Source organism: Acomys russatus, chromosome 26 (genome assembly GCF_903995435.1).
Source record: "Acomys russatus chromosome 26, mAcoRus1.1, whole genome shotgun sequence".
Classification (NCBI taxonomy): domain Eukaryota; kingdom Metazoa; phylum Chordata; class Mammalia; order Rodentia; family Muridae; genus Acomys; species Acomys russatus.
In genome coordinates, this window is record NC_067162.1 from 37179503 (window position 1) to 37200913 (window position 21411).

Below are 21411 nucleotides of genomic sequence, written 5' to 3' on the forward strand. Positions count from 1 at the left end.
GCTCAGTGGTTGAAAGGGAACATGAAAATTCATGTATTATCCAATTTTTGTCAAAGTGTTGATAGCTGCCTTGTTTTAAAGTAGGATTCTGTTTGTGATTCTGTTCAGAGACTCCTTACTGTATGCAGCGGCCCCACATTACATTGTCTCCAAATCCCCAGCCTTTACTGGCTAATAGAGATTCTTTCAAATGTGTGAATTCTTTCTATGTGAACTCACTGACATACCAACTTCCTAACAGTTCTTCCCCTCCTTCCAAAGCAGCAGCTGATTGATGAAGGGCATGCATGGTTCCTTGGTAGGAGAGGATCAAGTGCCATCATTTGGTTGTATCAGAGGCGACAGAGGATTGATGGTTAACCCTTGTGCCTTGCACCTTCTGTGTCTGCTGAGCACGGTGAGGTTGATTCCCGGCACTGAATATTTGTTGCCATGCAACTGTCTATGTAGTAGCCTATTGACACCTTGGTCTGTTCTCTCAGCAAGGGCCAACATTACCTTGTGCTGAGTGATCTGCATGGCATTTTTATGCTCCTGCTCAGATTTGAGTTTGCTAATGGACAGCACAGGAGTATAGCAGTAACTACTGAGCATTGGCCACTAGAGTGGAGAATGGCTGTCTAGCTCTGAGATAGGCCCTCACTCACAACAAAGCATACTTCTCCTGTTAGACTCTAATTGTAGAATTGTTGAGTTGCTGAAGATTATAATCCACTGGGTAGGAAAACAAAAACCATACCGCATTAAAGGAGGGCAAGAAGGAACAAACAGGCTAGATTGAAGTAGGCAGCTGAAGAGGAGTTTATTGAAAAGCATTTCAGCAGAAGGCAAGGGTATTTCAATAGAGGAGACAGACTGAGCTCAGTTCCTTTGAAATAAGCCCTTGGAGGCACTGGACTGACCTAGTGGAAATGTACCAGAGCACCTTGGGGGCGGGGGTGGTGGATGCAGGCCAGTGTGATCACACCATCTGTTTCCTAATTGGAGCCTGAGGAAGTTGGGCTCCATGTCTCCCACAGAGCCTGGAAGACAAGGACCTTGCCTTCATTGCTTGATTGTCAAAGGGTTGTCTCACAGGTCCTTGAGAAAGACATTCCCAGACTGTAAAAATGGCAAGAGGCTACGTGACGATTTGCACTCCAAGAGATAGAGAAAGAATTTACAGTTGTCCATTTTAGAAGTGAAAGGCTCTAGAGTCTAAGGCAAGGGAATCTAAGGAGCTGGTGTCAGGAACATCGGTACTCTGTCTTGTTGCACCCAAGCTGCAGGGTAGGCATTAGTGCTGTGTTGGCTGCATATGTCACTCGTCATTGGCCCCACTGTCTGTGCAATAGCAATGACCACAGCAAGAGAATACTTACAGAGGTTCTAGCATTTCGATATGCGCACCCAAGTGAAGGAGAGAAACCTGTTCTTTAGGATCCCAAGTGTGGAATCGAATGGTCTAGTAAGAGAACAGGTGATGTTAATTCACTAGAAGAGCAACCATCTCATGCAGGAGCTTAATTGCTACCAGATGAAAAAGATCCTGTGAACAGACTCTGGGAGGAGATATATAAATGAGCCCAGAACTGGCGGCAGGGCAGATTGGAGACTTGGGATAGATTTGGCTGTTCATCGCTGCCCTTCAAGATGCTCCTAGAGAAAACCGCTTGAGGGAAGGCTTCAGAGCTCCGGCTCCTGCTGAGGCTCTGGGATCTGGTTACCCCCAGTTCCAGTGGAAGAAATCCTGTAGCTTCCGACCGGAGAATCGTTCCTCAGGACTGATATCCTTAAGGTTTTGTTTTTGTGTCAATTAATCCTCATTTCCTACTGTTTTGGTTAATCTGGTTATAATTGACGAAGGCTCAGTCAATAAGTTGTTAATAAAATATTTTGGTTAAGAAAACTGAGTCTACACCCAAGAGTCGATTTGTCACATCCATAAGCCCACATAAATAGATCATAAAACATGGTCCTAGCATTGGACGGATATTAACTCATTTAATAAATCAAACACCCATGACTGGTTTTTCACTTTCTGTGCTTAGGATACACTGCGCTGCAACGTCTACCACCCCACACCCATGGTGCTGTTGCAGCTGTGTGAGGAGAGGGACAGTGTCTGCTGGCTGCAGGATAGCCACATCAGCTTGGTGATCCAGAAGAACTGGTGTGAGAGTATTTGGCTCATGACAGTTTATCATCTCAGGCTGGCTGGAAAAGATATTTTAAAAGAAGTTATTTAAAACTCAGAGCCAGTGTACTGTCTCCCATCCATGATGTCATTTACTGAAATGACCTGCCTCACTGTAATGGACCCAAATGGCAACTCTGAGACAAGAGTTATATTGGGCTTAGAAAGTAAATCACGGGCAGGCCCATGATCATCATCCAACATTCTAGACATCATGTACCCAAAACCATTTTCCCTCAAACTCCTAATGTAAATAAGCTCAAACTCAGTGTGGTATAAATAAAAACTGATCAAGGCATGGTGGGAGGGCTTTTTTTTTGTAGCTTTATTAGGCTTCTAGAAGAAATTTGGTTGTCCTAAAATGGGAAAATCAAATATATAAATCAAAATGCCTGAACAGAGAAAGGATATAAATATTTACTTTTCAATCCTCTGAATTATTAAAGATTTCAGAAATGTTTGATCTGGCAAGACAAAAAGGAGGGCTGAAAGTCAGCCTGCCAATTTGCTGTGAGGCAAAATTGATAGACAGCAAAGAACTTGGGCCTAGGAGAACTTAGTGACGTATTATTAATTCAGGGCCCTGCTGGGAATATGAATGTTGGGAACATTTCCATTGTATCCAGAATTGAAAAAACAAAGCTATAGATACATCTGTGAAATGTAGCTTGGAGTAACTAAACCCGGTAACTGTGAGCTGATTGGTGGGCTGTGAGATTGACATCTCAGCCAAATGCGTAGATTTTCAATTTGAGTGCACCATTGGAAAGCACTGTGTGGTTTTGTTTAATTCAGGCCCAACTTGTATGAGTTCAAACATTGAGCCCATAGGGCTAGAATTTTATTTTGTTCCATCATTTAGAAATACAATCATAATCTATGTAACATTTCAGTCAACAGTGCATTGTGGCGGATACTGCACATAGCCTGGGTTGGTGGTAGACTCTGTGGTCCTGGTGTGGTAAGGACAGTCAGGAGTGTTCCTTTCATGATAGAATCATCTGATGAAACAATTCTCAGTGCACATCCTTGTAATTAATTAATATTTGTATTTATTGAGAACCTAGTCTATGTCAGGCAGTATGCTAAAAATTTGGTTTCTCTCAGTGAACACAACAGGAAAAATTTCTGGTTCAGTGGAGATTGTAGTTGATTGGCATAAGAAAGAAAAAAAGCAAAACACACAACTAAGAGAATTATATGCTGTGTTAAGAGGTGGCAATTTCCATCAACAGATAAGGAAATGTGGGTAAGGAGAAGACAAATGGCCACAGGATTTCTGAGTGGAAGAACTTTTAAAAGGGGACATCAAGAGATGTAAGCCTCTATGAGAGGGTGAGCTTTGAGTGGTCCTGAAGATGGACCTCACAATAAACAGTGCATTCAAAGAGCGGCAAGAAGACCACTGTTAGTGGAGAAGAAGGAGCTGGTGTCTCAATCTGTTTCTGTTGCTGTAACACAATGCTACAGACTGGATCATTTATTAAAAAAAAGAAGTGATGCAGGAAATTGCAAGTCAGGTGGCTAGAACATCCAAGAGTGGCAGTGCTATCTTCTTGCCATCTGGTGAAAATCTTTCAAGTATGGTGGATGGTAAGCACATAGTAAGACTGAGTTAGTAGACCAATTTGTGTGTGTGTGTGTGTGTGTGTGTGTGTGTGTGTGTGTGTGTGTTTTCCTGTGGTATAGATTTTGTCATGAGGGTCCTACTTTCATGGCTTAAACTTTATCTTAATGACTTTCCTAAGACTTCATCTCCAAACATAAATTTTGAGATTATGTTTTAATATATGAACTTAAGTGAGACACATTCAAACTTTAGCAGTTGGGAAGAAAAAAAAAAAAAAAAAAAAAGAGTGGATGTGGGAAGGGTGGAAGGAAGACTTGGTTTTTCACTCTGTGTGAGATCAAGAGTCACTGCAATATTTTTTAGTTCAGGGGTGGTATTTATATATACTGTGTAGAGAAGAGTGTCTCAGTGGACAAACACAGAAAGAGGGAGATGTTAGGTGGTTACTGCAAGAAACCAGGATAGCACAATGAGGCTTGAGCCAAGGACGCATGCATGAAGGTTACAGGAGTGGAGAAGCACCAGTGTCCTCCCGTGGTTGAGGTATACGGTGTAAGAGAAGAAAGAATCAACTGTGACTTCATTATTATTATTTTTTAATTCTGACAAAATGGAAGGAGAAACTTGTAGTGACTACATTAGGCAAATGTTGTGGGAGATTAGAAATGATAAAAAAAAGAAAGACGAAAATTTACAGGTGATGTGTGGGCAGATACAGAAATTGTCTAAGAGAGCAAAGAGCAAAAATAGAAAGAAAATAAACAGAACCCAGGGCTAAGACTTGGAGAATTTCAATAGTAAGAGATCATTGGAAACAAAAAGAAGAAGGGCAGTGACCTGAGTTGGACTCCCTTGCACCCACACGGTGGAAGGAGAGAACTGAATCCTGCAAGTTGCTCTCTGACCTTCGTATACACACAATGTACTGTGTGACATGCGTACTCTATGACATGCGCCCCCACCTCACCCCAACCCCTTCAAATAAATAGATAAATAAATACATAAATGTAAATAAATGCAAATGGAAAAACAGTCAGTAACCTAGCAGGAAATTTCAGATTTCACTTCTGCAGGGGCTAAGTAAAGGAAACACATGAAGACATAAGAAAATAATCTCAAGGATGACAGTCAGTAGGAGGACTGAAATCTGGGCATCGGAGTTGAGGATCTAGTGTCCTTTGGTTACTTTTCAGTTGAGTGGGCAGACATGCCTGATTGCAGCTGGCATAAGATCAGATGGGATGAGAAAAGTTGGACATGACATGGACGGCTCATTAGAAGAGTGTTACAGTAAATGGCATAAAAATATACATGAATAAAATGAGGTCAAGAAAAGCATCTTTTCCTTTAAAAAAAGGAAGATAACTGCGCCAATGTAACAATGTACTGCACAGACGGGAATATAGTCCATTCTAGAGAACAAAGGCAGTCATGGACCAGGAGTGAAGGAGGGAGGGAGGGAGGAGAGGAAGAGGAAGAGGAGAAGGGGAGGGAGAGAAGGAGGCATAGGTGGAAGTAGAGGTGGAGAATGAAAAAAAGGAAGAGGGAAGAAGAGGAGGAGGAGGGAAGAGGAAGAGAAGGAGGAGGAGGAGGAAGAGGAGGAGGTCAGTGACAGCAGTGGTCCTGAATTGCTCCTGTTAAAGTAGACCACAATGTACAGATCATGAAACTGAAACTCCAGTGAGCAGAGCAAGGACGACTGACCACATCATTAGAACTTGGTCTCATTCTCTCTTTTCCTTTGTTTGTAGGTTAGCCTTACTTGATTAGGCTTCCTACAAGTTATTTCTACGTCTTTGAAACACCTTTGCTCACCAGCAGAGAAATATCTTCTTAGCAGTCTCCTCAAAACACCCAGCATTGCGCCATTGGCCTGGCACAGGCCATCTGCCCACTCCAGAAACAGTCTGAGTAGAGTAGGCAAAAAACTCAAGAAAAGAACCCCAGCAATCCACACTTTATCAACGAAGTGTTATTTTCTTCCTTCAGAAGTAGCTACTTTGCTGTGAGAAGACCATAAATGATGTTCCATGGTCAACACATACCGTTTAATGGAACTAGACAACTAGTGCCACTGTGTCCTTTCTATTCTGTACATTTCTTTTTCTTTTCTTTTCTTTTTCTTTTTTTTTTTTTTTTTTTTTTTTTTGGTTAGAAAAAAAGTTTCTTTTTTATTTTTTTAAATTTATTTTTTTATTAATAATTTATTCTTGTTACATCTCAATGTTTATCCCATCCCTTGTATCCTCCCATTCTCCCCCCCACCCCATTTTCCTATTATTCCCCTCCCCTATGACTGTTCTTGAGGGGGCTTACCTCCCCCTGTATATGCTCATAGGGTATCAAGTCTCTTCTCAGAAACCTGTTGTCCTTCCTCTGAGTGCCACCAGGTCTCCCCCTCAGGGGGGGACATGGTCAAATGTGAGGCACCAGAGTATGTGAGAAAGTCATATCCCACTCTCCACTCAACTGTGGAGGATGTTCTGACCATTGGCTAGAACTGGGTAGGGGTTTAAAGTTTACTGCCTGTATTGTCCTTGGCTGGTGCCTTAGTTTGAGCAGGACCCTTGAGCCCCAAATCTGCCTATCATAATGTTCTACTTGTAGGTTTCTAGGACCCTCTGGATCCTTCTACTTTGCTATTCTCCCATGCTTCTCTCATCTAGAGTCCCAGTAGGATGTCCTCCCCTCTGTCCCAGTTTCCTGGTAAGTAAAGGCTTTCGTGGGACATGCCCCTTGGGCTAGTATGCAGATATAAGTGAATATATACCATTTGAGTCTTTCTGCTTCTGGGTTAACTCACTCATTATGATCATTTCTAGCTCAATCCATTTATCCACAAATTTCGGGAATTCCTTGTTTTTAATAGCTGAGTAGTATTCCATAGTGTATATGTACCACAGTTTCTTTATCCATTCTTCGACTGATGGACAATTAGGCTGTTTCCATGTTCTGGCTACTATGAATAAGGCTGCTATGAACATGGTTGAGCAAATTTTCTTGTTGTGTGCTGGAGCATCTTCTGGGTATATTCCAAGGAATGGAATAGCTGGGTCTTGAGGAAGCCCTATTCCCATTTTTCTGAAATAGCACCAGATAGATTTCCAAAGTGGCTGTACTAGTTTGCATTCCCACCAGCAATGAAGGAGTGTTCCTCTCTCCCCACATCCTCGCCAGCATGTGGTGTCACTTGAATTTTTGATCTTAGCTATTCTGATGGGTGTAAGATGGAATCTCAGAGTTGTTTTGATTGCATTTCCCTGATGACTAGGAGGTTGAGCATTTCTTTAAGTGTTTCTCAGCCATTTGATATTCCTCTGTTGAGAATTTTCTGTTTAGTTCCAAGCCCCATTTCTCAATTGTGTTATTTGGTTTGGTGGTGTTTAATTTCTTGAGTTCTTTATATAGTTTGGATATTAGACCTTTGTCAGGTGTAGGGCTGGTGAAGATCTTTTCCCAGTCTGTAGGCTGTCGCTTTGTTCTCTTGACAGTGTCTCCTGCCTTACAGAAGCTTCTCAGCCTCATGAGGTCCCATTTATTAATTGTTGACATTAAGGCCTGGGCCGTTGGTGTTCTGTTCAGGAAGTTGTCTCTTTTGCCAATATGTTCCAGGCTCTTCACCACTTTTTCCTCTAAGTGACTTAGTGTCTCTGGTTTTATGTTGAGGTCTTTAATCCACTTGGATTTGAGTTTTGTGCAAGGTGACAAATATGGGTCCAGTTGCATTTTTTTACACATAGACCTCCAGTTAGACCAGCACCATTTGTTGAAGATGCTATCCTTTTTCCATTGAATGGATTTGGCTTCTTTGTCAAAAATCAAGTGACCATATGTGTGTGGATTCATATCTGGGTCTTCGATTCGATTCCACTGACCAACCAGCCTGTTGCTGTGCCAGTACCATGCTGTTTTAATTACTATTGCTTTATAGTACAGTTTGAAGTCAGGTATGGAGATTCCTCTGGAGCACCTTTTATTGTACAAGATTGTTTTAGCTATTCTGGGTGTTTTGTTTTTCCATATGAAGTTCAGAATTGAACTTTCAATGTCTTTAAAAAATTGTGTAGGTATTTTGATAGGGATTGCATTGAATCTGTAGATTGCTTTTGGTAGGATGGCCATTTTTACTTTTTTGTAATGCGATGTCAACTTAAAAGTGAACCAGGCAAATGGGGACTCTTGAGGAAAATATAGGTGAGATCCCATTTGGAAAAGAAAGAAGTAATTATGTTAGAAGGAAGCCTTCCTGTGACAATTTTAATTAAGGCAATTATTTTCTAGAAATGTAGATATCCTAATAGTGGCTAGCAGTGACACTGAACTGTGGTCACTTGTGCCTTGTGTCCTTGAATGTCTGTGTCCTGCATTCTCATCTCTTGAGGAAGAAGTCTGACTCACCCTCTCTGCATAGCTTCTATTTGCATTAATTTGGCATGTCATTTCCCTAGACAAGCACAGGAGGTGACTGTTGTGCCTTTTAAAAAAATTAGTAAGGTATTATAGGCTCTAACCAAGAGTATTTCTCTCCTTTCATTTTCATGAAATCTAGAATGTCCCTCCTAGCCCCACACTAAATGTTGATGTGTGGTCATTCGATGTATAAGGGTCAAAAACAGCTCAGACTACTTACAATTAACTAACAGTGGATATTACTTTAGCATATTATTAGGATAAAACGTATCAATGTGAGACAAGTTCAGTTATAACTATTCCAGGGACAAAGAAGACAGAGAAAAAAAAAAAAGGAAGGAAAGAAAGAAAGAAAAGGAAAAAGAGAGGGGGTAATATTTAAAGTATCATACAGAGGTAAAAACTAATTTTTTAAAGTTTTAAATAGAAAGTACATTTTCATCTCTCATAAACTACATTGCATACTATTGGGAAATTTTACTATCCTTTCTAATGTTTTATTTGAAGAAATGTGAAAAATATTTCTTGGAAATTGGATAATTTTGATAATGAAGTGTAACAGTTGCAAATTCTGTATATGAAAATTCTGCTTGAGAGCTTATCATAGCATATACACTGGATACTCTTTAGTTTGCTTGTTTGTCATTATAATTCATAAGAACATATGCTTTAGATTCTGTGGGAATCTAAAAATAGTAGGCAAGCCATCAAAGAGGTACTGTGCTGTGCAAACATTTGGTTACTAAATAGTTTTACATACCTTATTTAATTCTTTGAGAATGTAATACAATGTATTTGATCATATTTAGCCCCTTAACAATGCCTTCCATCTTTATTCTCCTCTTCCTTAACCAACCTACCCAACTTTGTATTCTCCCACTCCTTTCATAACCACCCAGTGCAATGTGTGCTGCTCGTTAGTCTTGGATATGGCACCATGCATGGGGGTGAGGTGAACCTACTTGGTGCCACAGCTTTAAAGAAAACTAACTTTCCTCTCTTTTGAATAACTATCGATTGCCACAGCTCCTTCTTCATGTCCACCTTCCACTTCCGAGTTAGGGTTTTGTTTGGTTTACGTTTGTACAGTCTTGAGCATGCTGTCACAGACACTGAGCAGTCACCGTGTTGAGTCCGGAAAATGCTATATTATTCAAACAACTTCTCGTGTCTTACTGCTTTACCCATAGACTAGCTAGTGTACCTTTCAACTGCCTCCGGTGAAGCTTCTTTTTGCAGTGGATGGCAACTAACACAGAGACCCTCAAGCACGCAAGGTGTAGAGAATAGAGACGTTAGAGTGCTCAGCCCTAAATAGGGAATCTGTATCTCATGCTTTCCTTCTGGTGTTTCAGGGATCATAGAGACTTTAGAGTGCTCAGCCCTAAATAGGGAATCTGTATCCCATGCTTTCCTTCTGGTGTTTCAGGGATCATAGCAGGAAAGGGGCTAGAGAGATTGTAATCAATAAGCAGGAAATGACAACCAAATGTTTTATTATAGATAGTATTATTTATTTATTAAAAATTATTGACTATTTCGTACTTGTATGCAATGTATCTTACTCATATCCATCACTCTGTTCTCTCCCTTCTAGTTCCTTCTGAGCCACTAGCACCCCCATTCCCTTAAAACCACTAAGTCTACTTAGTTCTGTCCTTATGGATGGACATGGATGTAAGGCTGTCCACTGGGGTACCAATGGCCATACTTCCTAAGACGAGTACCTCTCTCACCACCAGCAGCCATCCACTGCCCGTAATTCCTCAGGCTGGTGTGGGGCCCCAGTGCCCCTCCCTGACCCATGCTGGAAGTTTTAACTGGGCTGTTCTTGTGCAAATCTTGTGCAGGCAGATAGCCATGATGACGGCTGAGAGCTCACATGTGCAGTAGCCATGTCGTGTCGAGGGGACAGCATTTCATGGCACGTCCATCCCCTTCCTCAGGCTCTAGCAGGATTTATGCCACAGAGTTTCCTGAGCATTAGGAGTGGCAGTTCATATAGATGTTCCATCTACAGCTGAGCCCTTACAGGGGCTCAATCTCAAGTGCTATGGACAGTTATAAGGGTCTGTCTTAACCAGCACCCACTGCACAAAGGAGACCGAGAGTGAGAGCAAACTGCCTTTGTGCATATTTATGTTCATACCCATAGATTTGTGATGTCAGTAAACATTTTTAAAGCTGAGCTTTATTGTGACGACAACTCTTTGCTTGGAGTCAATAGCAGTAACAACAGTTTTGCAACTTGGAAAGTTATAGCCAGCATATACTGTCACAATTTCTGAACGTGGGGAAATCAATAGGCGTTTCATCTGCTTTAAAAAATTGAATTCTCATGGCAGTACTATAATGTTTAGAAATCCTATTAAGGTGGTGGGGGAAGAAATGACCTTAAAATATGAGTTTCCAAGCTGTCATTTGAAGAGTTCAAAATGTTTCTAGGAGCTTCAGAGATGGCTTAGTGATTAATAGTGCTTGCTGTTCATGCAAAAGACCCAGCTTTGGGTCTAGTGCCAATATCTGGCAGCTCCTAACAACTTGTAAAGCCAGCTCCAGGTATCTGGCACCAGTTTTTGACCTTTGTAGTCACCTGCACATATGCAATGTATAGACATACACTCAGGTGTGTGAGTGCACACGTGCATGTGTGTGTGTGTGTGTGTGTGTGTGTGTGTGTGTGTGTGTGCACAAGGACACAGACACACAAATAAGCAAATCTTTTAAAAAAGAAATAGAGGAGAAATGCTTCTGTTTGAGGCATACATGACACTTTATTTATGCTAAATCTCAGTAGCCAGGGCTAAGGCTGAAGGAAACAGAGGGATGGGTTTGGGGAAGGAAGCCTATGATGTGGAAAGAGAATGAGATGAAAGGACAAGACTCTTTGGCAGGTTAACCTCAGTAACCAGAATAGATGGAGTTAGAACCAAGATAGTCTTTAGTTTCATAGGTATTGGCTTACTGTAATGTTGAATATATTAGCATATTAAAAGCACATTAAGGACAAATAACACTTGACTAGTAGCTGAAAGGTTTAGTTAATAAACAAAATAAAGAATTCATTACAGTGTTTTATTTATAGGGATTCAGACTTTTCAATTTGCTGGAGTTAGCCATCATGTCCTCCATTACAAAAAGTAGCTGTGCTGATGGTTTGCCTCCAGGAGGCTAGATAGATGGGCACCAACCAGAGGGCCAGTGCAGCATGACCCTCGGCTGCGGTGCCTTTTGTATCTCATGCCGCCGCTGTCTCTCCCTGTCATCAAAGGCAGCTAAGATCAGTCAGTGATGGATCCACTTCTATCTCACATTTTCCCCATTGCTCCTCAACATTTTTCTTAAAGTTCTAACAAGCACATTCCATCATGTGCTACTGCAGAGCCTTGCAGCTTTAAAACCCAACGGGAATCTTTCCATCCCCCGTGGCTGACTTATCCTACTGAAATTACTCGGCAAAGCCTGGAAACATCAGAGTTCCCATTACTTTATCAGTGTTCCTTGTTAATGAGATAGCTTAATTTGCATACCAGTAGTACTTTTTCACCACAGGTAAGAAATTGAAATGTTCAAGGTCAATTAACTGCCAATGTTTCAAGTTGGCTTCTGGGGCTGTAACTGTGAGTGATGCCAGGACGAAGCAGTGGTCATTTGGGGGTTCCCCTCACTCCTGAGAAGAACTGAGGATCCACTTTTAACCCACTTGGATCTCACTGACATGTTTAACCCACTCGGATCTCACTGACACGTTTTCCTTGCTTTGCATCTCTCTTATTTGTTTTTTAAATACAGGACTGCAAAGATGTCGGAAATGCTGCAGAAACACTGTGATATTCCTGACTTAAAAAAAAAAAAAAAAACTTTCCAACATAACCTCATTATGGATTTCTGATCATTAAAATTAACCAGAAAGAGCAAAAAGCAAAATAGTCAGCATTTTCTCGGAGGTATAAGCTAATAGAGATAAAATTCTGCATGCAGAACTTCCAAGTTAAGATGGTAGCTGCCTGTGGGCACCCCTCTCTCCTAAGTTTGCACTGTGAAAAAAAAATGATAAAAATTTAGAAAGATTTGCAATTACAGCAATAAGAGGAACAAACCCAGCTCTAGAAAGACTTTCATCTTCCAAGCTTTTGACAGGCCCTGAGGAGAAGAGATCAGATGGGACAGTGAGTGGAAATCCTCACCCATTCATTGTTTCCATCGTGCACCTATCACGGTCAAAAATCTCGGTCCCCTGTAAGCTGGGAGAGAGGTCACTCTCTTCCTTGTCACCATCTTTTCTATGTTTTCTGTGACCTACAGATTCTTACTGCCGCGTGTGACAGCGAGAGGTACACACATGTCTCTGTTGACAGCACTTGCCTCCTCACCAAATCCCAGGGAATGAAGTACATGGAATGTGCTGGCTCAGATATAAAAATAATGTGATGGGAGCAGCTCCCACAGAGGCCCCAAGGACTCACTGAGATGTCTGTGGCAGAATTCTACCGAGGGTGTGCTGCAGCGCTTCCAAGAACAATTTCTATGTAGAAGATAGACTATGAAAGTAGAAGCCCCTCTTGTGGACAGCAGAAGGCGGTGCCAGATGCACAGCATGAGGTCACCTCAAGTTCAACCCAGCCCATGTTTACCCCACAAATGCTCTTGCTTAAAATGTGGATAACATTTACTCTAAGCTAAACACGGTTGCTGGGATTATAGGCACCAAGATGACTCCACACCCAAGCCACGTTTTAAAAAATATTGGTTAACTGTGTATATGGTGTGTGTGTTGGGGTATTCATATGACGTCGTGTACAGGCAGAGGTCAGAGGACAACCTCAGGTGTCGGTCCTCACCTTCCTCCTTGCTTGAGATGGTGGTCTCTTGTACACTGCTGCATACAGTGGACTACCTGGCCTGTAACGTCGAAGCATCCTCTTGCCTTTGCCTTTAAAGTCTAAGAATTACAGAACTGGACTACCACTCCCGCACTTGTGTGGATTGGAACTCAGACAGATCCTCACTTTTGTGTGGCAAATGTTTTAACTAGTGAGTCATGTCCCCAGCCCCTAAGTTATATGTGTCCTCTAAGACTAAATATGGAGGAAAATTAAAAAAAAAAACTATACCAAAAAATTATAGCTGTATAAATATCCTGGATCTATGAAAGGATGGTGTGTGCTTCCACTTTACTTTATGAAGGAAGGAGAATACTAGTCTACATAATAGTTTCCCCTAAAAAACAAAAACAAAATCCCAACCCCCCAAAAAACCCAAGGAAATGTGATAAACTATTTTTCTAGATTAAATTTATTTTTAAATGTATATTTATTTATATATGCATATAAATATATATGTGTGTGTATGTGTGTGTGTGTGTGTGTGTGTGTGTACCTCTGTGTGGTTTTGTGAACATGAATACAGTGCCTACAGGGGCCAGAGGGGGCGTCAGATCCTCTGGAGCTGGAACTACAGGACAGGTATGGGTATTGAGCCCTAAGCTTGAGTTCTTTTCTGAACCATCTTTCTGATCCCCAAATTGCGTAGCTCAAAAGACAGCATAGTGATAAACATTGGGCACCACATCCTAAGACATGCAAAAATTACTAAGAAACCACTAATAGAGGACATTGCTGTAACTTTTAAAATGATATCTCTGAGTCAGTTTAGAGGCCTTGATAAATGAGCAGTCCATTTGCCTAGAGCAAGTGATTATGTTTATGCCCCAGCCAATTCTGTTATTGGTTCTAACCATCTGGGTCAGCATGCATCAGCGCTAATTACAGGGAAACCTAGAACCATGTGGCTAGAGACAGCCCCCACAGCCCAGGATTTCTTCTAGAGAAATTATTCAAATTAACCAGTTCACTGGAAGCTCCCGAAGCCCAGTCAACCTCATCCATCTGCCACACATAAGCTTTCTCTTATAACTCCGTCCGGCTCTGCTGTCCTGGGGGTGGTGCTACGGATGATACCTTGCCTGGGAGCTTCCTCTTATTTGGAGGTGTAGCCATCTTTCCTTAGACAGTTGCAGATCCACTCCATTCCGTGATAGAATTCTTCATCTTTCCTCGTGTTGTGGTTCCTTGCACAGCGTCTTACCATTAATGGGCTTCACACATGCTTTTCCACATCTGTTCCTCCCAAGAGTCTGTAAGCACCTTGGTCATCTTTGTTATCCAGCAGTGAAAAATGTACCGAGAGATGATGAAGCTCAGTTTTGTTTTGTTTTTTAATAGTTGCCAACACCAAAACTTCCTTCTTTTTGTTTTGTCTCTAGGCAGAGATAGAGAGAGAGAGAGAGAGAGATCAAAGGCCACACACCATTACCCATTCATGCCTGTGGCCAGTAAACACTCTGGCACCAAATGTTGGCATAACCTTGCACACAAAGCATTTAAAAATTTTCGATGAGCTGTCCTATTTCTCTCGAGTGCTAGGAAGCTTCTAAACACCTCTAAATGAATATAGCCACCACAAGTCCAGCCTTGTCTTCAGTGTCTCTGCTTTCCTATGTTAAAGTATGATTATGAGGTATCCCATAACCTGGGAATCTTTCTGAGGTCCACACTGTCTACTGGCATTTCCACGTCACACGTGGATTTCTAATGCATTCTTCCCCTCATGTTCTTTTCTTCTCTTTTTTTGCTAAAGGAGCTGGTGGCTGGTCTCCCCTTGTTTCCAACAAATACCAGTGGCTGCAGATTGACCTTGGAGAAAGGATGGAGGTCACGTCTGTGGCCACCCAAGGTGGCTATGGGAGCTCCAACTGGGTGACCAGCTATCTCCTGATGTTCAGTGACAGCGGAAGGAACTGGAAGCAGTACCGCCAAGAAGACAGCATCTGGGTATGTTTCTTTCAGTAATGACATAGGCTCTTGGGAAAAGAAACACATTCACTCCTGAGGCTTGTTCATCAGTCACTTATAAAAAGTGGCCATAGGACTTCCAGAGTGACTCTGAATTTATCTCTCTAGGGAAGACATTCACTGCCGATTTATGAAATTACTAAAAGCAAACTCCTAAGGAGGTGAAAAAGTCCTGTCAGCCCATTAAAGAGTGTGGAAACCCAAGAAGTAAGACTTATATAAAAATGTTATGTTTATAAAATAACATGGTACTTTTACATTGTCTTAGAAGCCAGTCAAAAATACTTTATTTGGTCTGATGACTGAAATTTCTGGAACTTTCTCTCTTGAAGATAGAGGTTAATATATGGAGCTATGTTTGAAGTTATAGGGTTGTATATATATGTGCATATATGTATATATGATACATATTACATATATCAAGTGCATACAAACATATACACACCATTAGTAAGTGTGGCTGTGTTTTGCCCTCTGTAAGTCAGAGAGCAAGAAAGAGGTAGGTTGAGATAGATTGGGGTGACTTTTTTTTTTTTTGCAGTGGGTGCTTATCCCCTCATAGAGGAAGTTAAAGGAAATTTGCTTGATGATAAGGAGAAATGAATTCTTCATCAGTGTAGAAGCATGTTCTGGTTCTTATGTGAGCCAGGGACAATATGATGCAATCATAGAACTGTTCTCCCCTTGCCCTGAATCCATCCCCCGGCTGAGCTGCTGGAATTGAAGAAAAATGAGCAACTTAATGAAGCATCCTTAGCCCACAGATGCTTTGGCAGCCTATGTAGGCACATGATGATAATTTTCTTTGACCTGTCAGTTGCTGCTCTTCTCAAACTTCTTGGAATCAGTTACACATTATAAACTCATTGAAGAAATGGACTGCGATTTGCTCACCTTTGTGTTTGGAAAGCTCCTGGTAGTCATTAGGTGTGTTTATTGATGCAAATTGAATTGAGGAGATAGTCTTTTCTGTAGGGAGAACAGTAGGCTAGAAGCAACTGCTTGTGAATGTTTTTCTTTTTAAAATTATTATTATTGTTAATAATAATAATGATTATTATTAGAAAACCTGCTTTAAAATCCAAAGGAAGTTGAAGGGGTGTATAAGAGTGGGGAACCAAACCCCACACAACCTGTTATTATGGTTCAGTTAATTCCATGGGAAGTGTTCAGATGAAGGCCAAAATGAATAGTAATGACAAACTGATATCACCAAAGCTTAATGAGGTCTTCACTTTAGCTAGATATTTGGATTATCTTTTACTCTTTTTATAAGTTAAGCATTGGATTTTAAGTAGATGGGTGGTGGATACTGCCTGCTAGTATTTGGCTGCACTAATTAAAATGGATGCTTTGGCATTGTTTTCACAGTGTGAACAATTTATATTTCTGTTTATTAGACATGGAAAAATGAAATGTAGGAATTGCTATTTCCTTTCTTAGTACTGTTAAAGGTGAGGTATTCAGGGTGAAAGGTCAGCAAATGTGATATTTTTCCTAATCTGATTTACAGAGAGCAAAAGACAGCATCTATCACAAAACTGTTAAGGCAACACTGGTCGCTAGGCCATGTTGAAATCTGTTGGATTTTTCATAGGGTCCCTATCATGAGTGTGAGTTGCCTGTCAATAAGCACTGTGCCTTTCAGACTTACCTGAACACCTTCAAAGCCCAACAGTGCCTGGACTGTTGTGTTGCTTGAACCCAGGCCTGGGACTCTTGGAGATTGGGGTTGAGATGGTGCAGAGTCAGTGAGACACAGACTCTGGGAGTCTGGCAAGTGACAAAAGCAGACTGTTTTATTCCAGGAAGAGGATGTTCCTTTATACCCCCTACCCAGCATCTCACTGGCTCTCAGACTGCAAGCTGCTGCTGTGGCCCCTCCTCATTGGCTTGTGTTTCCTTACCAGTTAAGATGTCATCAGCCTCAGGTCATGGCTGGGCAGGTCTCAGGCCAGCTCCTTGTGGAAGCCCAGCTGTGCATGTGTGTTATTAGCAACAGGCTTTGTTCCTGCTCAAAGGCAGGCCTTGCTTCTCCTACACCGTTGTAGACAAATGCTGAATGAAACACACATTTTATAGTGTTTTATCCTTATTACTCCAAAGAATATTGATTCCCTCCCGTCCTCATCAGCTCTTTCTTTCAGCATATCTATCATCTCTCAATTATCTATCTATCTATCTATCTATCTATCTATCTATCTATCTATCTATCTATCTTTGTCTGTATATCTATCATCTATCTCTATTATCTATCCATATCTATATCTATTATCTATCTATCTATCTATCTATCTATCTATCTATCTATTTATCTATCTTTGTCTGTATATCTATCATCTATCTCTATTATCTATCCATATCTATCTCTATTATCTATCTATCTATCTATCTATCTATCTATCATCTATTTATCTATTATTTACCTATCATATATATATTATCTATCAATCTATATTTATTGTCCATATACCTCTCATCAATCTCAATCTACATTTAATATCAATACTTCTTATTTGCAATTGCACACTTAACATTTGTATATTTACATCTGTCTTTGTTGGACACAGAGAGGCTGCCAAGTTCTTTTGCTCCATAATTATTTTATCTTTCTTCCGAATAGTCTAGTGGAACCTCATCTGAGATTCTCTAGTTGCCAAAGCAGGAAAAATAAGGCTTCTTTATGCCCTGGCTCATGAATTTTCCTCGTGGAAGAAGACAAACTATTGCAACTTAAAGTTTTTAAGTAGGAGAAGAATCTTGAATTTATATACATAGTGAGAAACTTAACCTTTTGCCATTTTACAAATGCTCACTTCTTACATTGGTTTTTTGAAGTTTTCCTTCCATTTTTCTAGCTATTATGGGATGTATACCAATTATACAAAAGTGCCAATTTCTGTTAATGGCTTTACAGTCTGTTTCTGATGATAGAAGCAGATCTGAGGGAAAGTTAAGAAACACATAAGGCATTATACAAGGGTATGGTGAGAAAAGGAAGGAAGACAAGTGTTATTTGTTTAGAAAAAATACAACAAAACAAACCAATAAAATCTTCCAACATGGCGTGAAACAGCAAAGTGAGAACTCTTCACTTCTCTCAGTTGGCCTCGCTTAAGTCTTCAGAGAGTACAATGGCTTCTCTATTTCTAAAAGAATCAAACAAACTTCTTTGTGCTTCTTACACATATTTCTTACCTTACACATACTAATTTATCTTTATTATATATAAAAGATAATCAGTAACAATGTGAACTTGATAGGTATATGATACTTCAAAAACACATTAAACTTTTTCTTCAGAATAAAATTCATGGTCCAATGCCCATCAGATATTATTTCCTTAAATTGCATGGCTGGATGTTGCAGAAATATTTTATGAAAATTTAGAAAATGTGGGCCACTAAAATTGTTCCCTTAAATTGAAGACAAAATAAATTTCTCAGCATTTTCAGGGTGCAAAGACTTTTCAGTTATCATATTGCAAGTAATGAAAAAGTAAATACAAGATTTAATTTTAACTCACTTAAAAACAATTGTAGAAATAGGAAACCAACATCACAGAAATTCTGAATAAAGCGATGGGTACAAATACCCACAGCCAAATTCTCTCATGTTTTTATTATTTAGTTATTTTGATAAGCACCCAAGATTTTCCTGTTCACAGTACAAAGAAACGGGCAGCGCTAGCTTTCTAAATGGTTTAAGTAAACATAATTGTTACATACAACAGTCGTTTAAAAAAAAGATTTATATTCATCACTTAAGAAAATTGTATGTATGTGAGTATGTGCCTGTGTGTGGGTATTGGCATGTGCATGCAGTGCCCACAGAGGCCAGAAGAGGGTGACAGATCCCCGAGAGCTGCATTAGAGGCAATTATATATGTACACATACATATGTATGTGTGTGTATTTATGTGTACCACTTGCTTCCAAGAGGCCATGGGGGGCAGATGGGCATCAGATCCCTGGGTGCTGGACTTGCAGGCTGTTGGGAGCTACAGTGCGGGGGCTGGTAACTGAACTTTGCCTTCTGCAAGAGGAGCCAGTGCTCTTAACTCCTGAGCCATAAAACAGATATTTAAATCTGAACAGAGACTTCATGGGTTGAATGAAGGAAAGGGAAGGGGCACAATGGACATCTTTTAAGGTCTTTGAGACCCACCAACTGGGACATCATGGACATCTTTTAAGGTCCTTTGAGACCTACCACCTAGAAAGTGTGTTAGCAGAGCTTCTACTTGGTGTCACCACCACCAAGTATCTCATATTGAGATCAAATCTGAAATCTTGGCACCACTAGCTCCAAGCTCTAACCAACCAAACTAACCGATAGGACAAGAAGAATGGCTCCCACCAGCAGTAAATAATGGTTTTGTGGACTTAAAAAACCTTTTCAAATAAAGTATTTTAAATCTCTCTCTCTCTCTCCCTCCCCCACCTCTCTCTCCCTCTTTCCCTCTCTCTCCCTTCCTTCCCACCTTTCCTCCTTTCCTTTCCTTTTCTTTCTCTCTTCCCTTCTTTTTGTTGAGCTGGCCTTATTATATAGCTCTAGTTGGTCTGGAAATCCACACATAGAGCAGGCTCGTTTCTAGGTTACAGAAATGTGCTTGCTTCTGCTCCCAAGAGGTTAAAGATGTGATTCACCCACACCTATCCTTCAAGTCTTCATTGTATTCTGAAATTAACACATCTTCATTTCCCACCCTTGTTTTTTTTTTTTAAGATTTTATTAATTCTCTCTCTCTCTCTCTCTCTCTCTCTCTCTCTCTCTCTCTCTCTCTGTGTGTGTGTACACACTCTTGGGAATGTAGGTCACACGTGTGTGGGCACCCCTGAAGGCTAGAAGATTGCGTTAGATCTCTTAGAGCTGGGGCTATAAACACCTGTGATCTGCCAGATGTGCGTACTGGGAATCAATCTCTGGTGTCTTTGCAAGAACATCACGTCTTCTCAAGAGCTGAGCCTTCTCTCCAGCCCTGCATCTTCGCTTCTTAACTAGCAGTGTCATGATTCTTGGTGGAAAACACAAAGTCCTTTTGATAGTGTAGCTTCTTACACAGAATACACCTATCATAAAACACTGAAGCCATTATTATAGTAATTGTGAATGATTGTCATGGCAACTTCATGAGTCAGACAAGATGGAAACACCTGTGAAACCTTTTTTTTTTTTTTTTTAGTATGAATTTGTTTCACGTTAAATTAATAAACGCCCTCAGGAAATCAGGACTATGTGGTAGGTTTGTGGAAACGTTCAAAGTGGCCTTTTACCTAAACCTTTCTCTGTGCTAAGCCCTTGTTCTAGTGACCTAGCCCTGCTGAAACATCTTGGGTGACACTGAGTACAACAGTACTGCCACCACGCGTTTCAGCACATCACATGCATTGCAGTCCTTAGCCTAAGGGGTACCTCAAGCCACGTGGCTTCTCATGACACTCATCTCACAAGGCTGTTTTAAGTTGAGACCCACACCATTAGCCTGGATCTTCAGGAAGTTTCTCTTTTATATTGCCAGAAAAGTATGCAATCTCTGCCCTTTGCAAGGATTAGCCTGGCACTTTGGGGGTGAAAAAGGTGTCTAGGCTTTCTTTGGAAACTGTGGTAAGGACAATTAACATGAAATGTATCCTCTTAACAAAATTTTAAGTGTGGGATGAAGTATTGCTTATTGTAAGCACAGTGCTGAACAGCTGCTCTCTGGATTTAATCTTTTCCTGAAACTGTAGCATTACACCTGCTGAGCAGTGCCTGTCCTTTACCTGTCTCACATCTTCTAGGCTTCTTCGTCTTCACACTGTTCTGATAAGGGGAATCATATGGTATTTGTCACAGGGATAGCTTAATTTAGCCCTTCTACTCCCTCATAGGCCCATCTATTTTACAATAAAACTCCTTTCTTGCACTTTTTTAAATATTATTTTTTCACTGTTCTTAAGACTTTCATACATGAATGCAATAAAACATCACACCATCCATACTTCCTTCTCCCCAGCTCCCTCCAGATCACCCCAACACCCCACCAACTTCATGGACTCTTTTTCTTTTCCATATCTAAATCCGATTAATGTGGCTCAGCTGTGTGTGTGGATGTGGGTCATCCAGGGGGACGTGGGGAAATCTCCCAGTGGCTGCAAATTAAAAAGAGAATGATGCTTGCTCCCCAGAGCCAATCACCTGCCAGTAACTCTTCAGTCAGGGGTGGGGCCTGGAGGGCACCTCCCCCATCTACGTCATCATTTTGGCTGGTTTGCTCTTTGGCAGATCTCCTGCGGGTACCTATAGCTGATATGAGCTAGTGAGTGCGATGAGTGGCTTGTCTTGCAGTTTGTCTTCTTATCGTCTTTGATCTTCCCATCTTATCCATTAATCTGTCCATGAGTACTTAGGTTGTCCCA

At 40.9% G+C, this 21411-nt stretch overlaps 1 protein-coding gene across 1 annotated transcript in view; it reads left to right on the plus strand.

Annotated features, from left to right (window-relative positions):
• Cntnap4 (contactin associated protein family member 4) overlaps nucleotides 1-21411 on the plus strand; it is a 288717-nt gene that overhangs the window by 73183 nt on the left and 194123 nt on the right. Inside the window, exon 3 of the mRNA XM_051168839.1 lies at nucleotides 14796-14989. Within this exon, the coding sequence (XP_051024796.1) occupies nucleotides 14796-14989 (194 nt within the window). The remainder of the gene's footprint in view (nucleotides 1-14795; nucleotides 14990-21411) is intronic.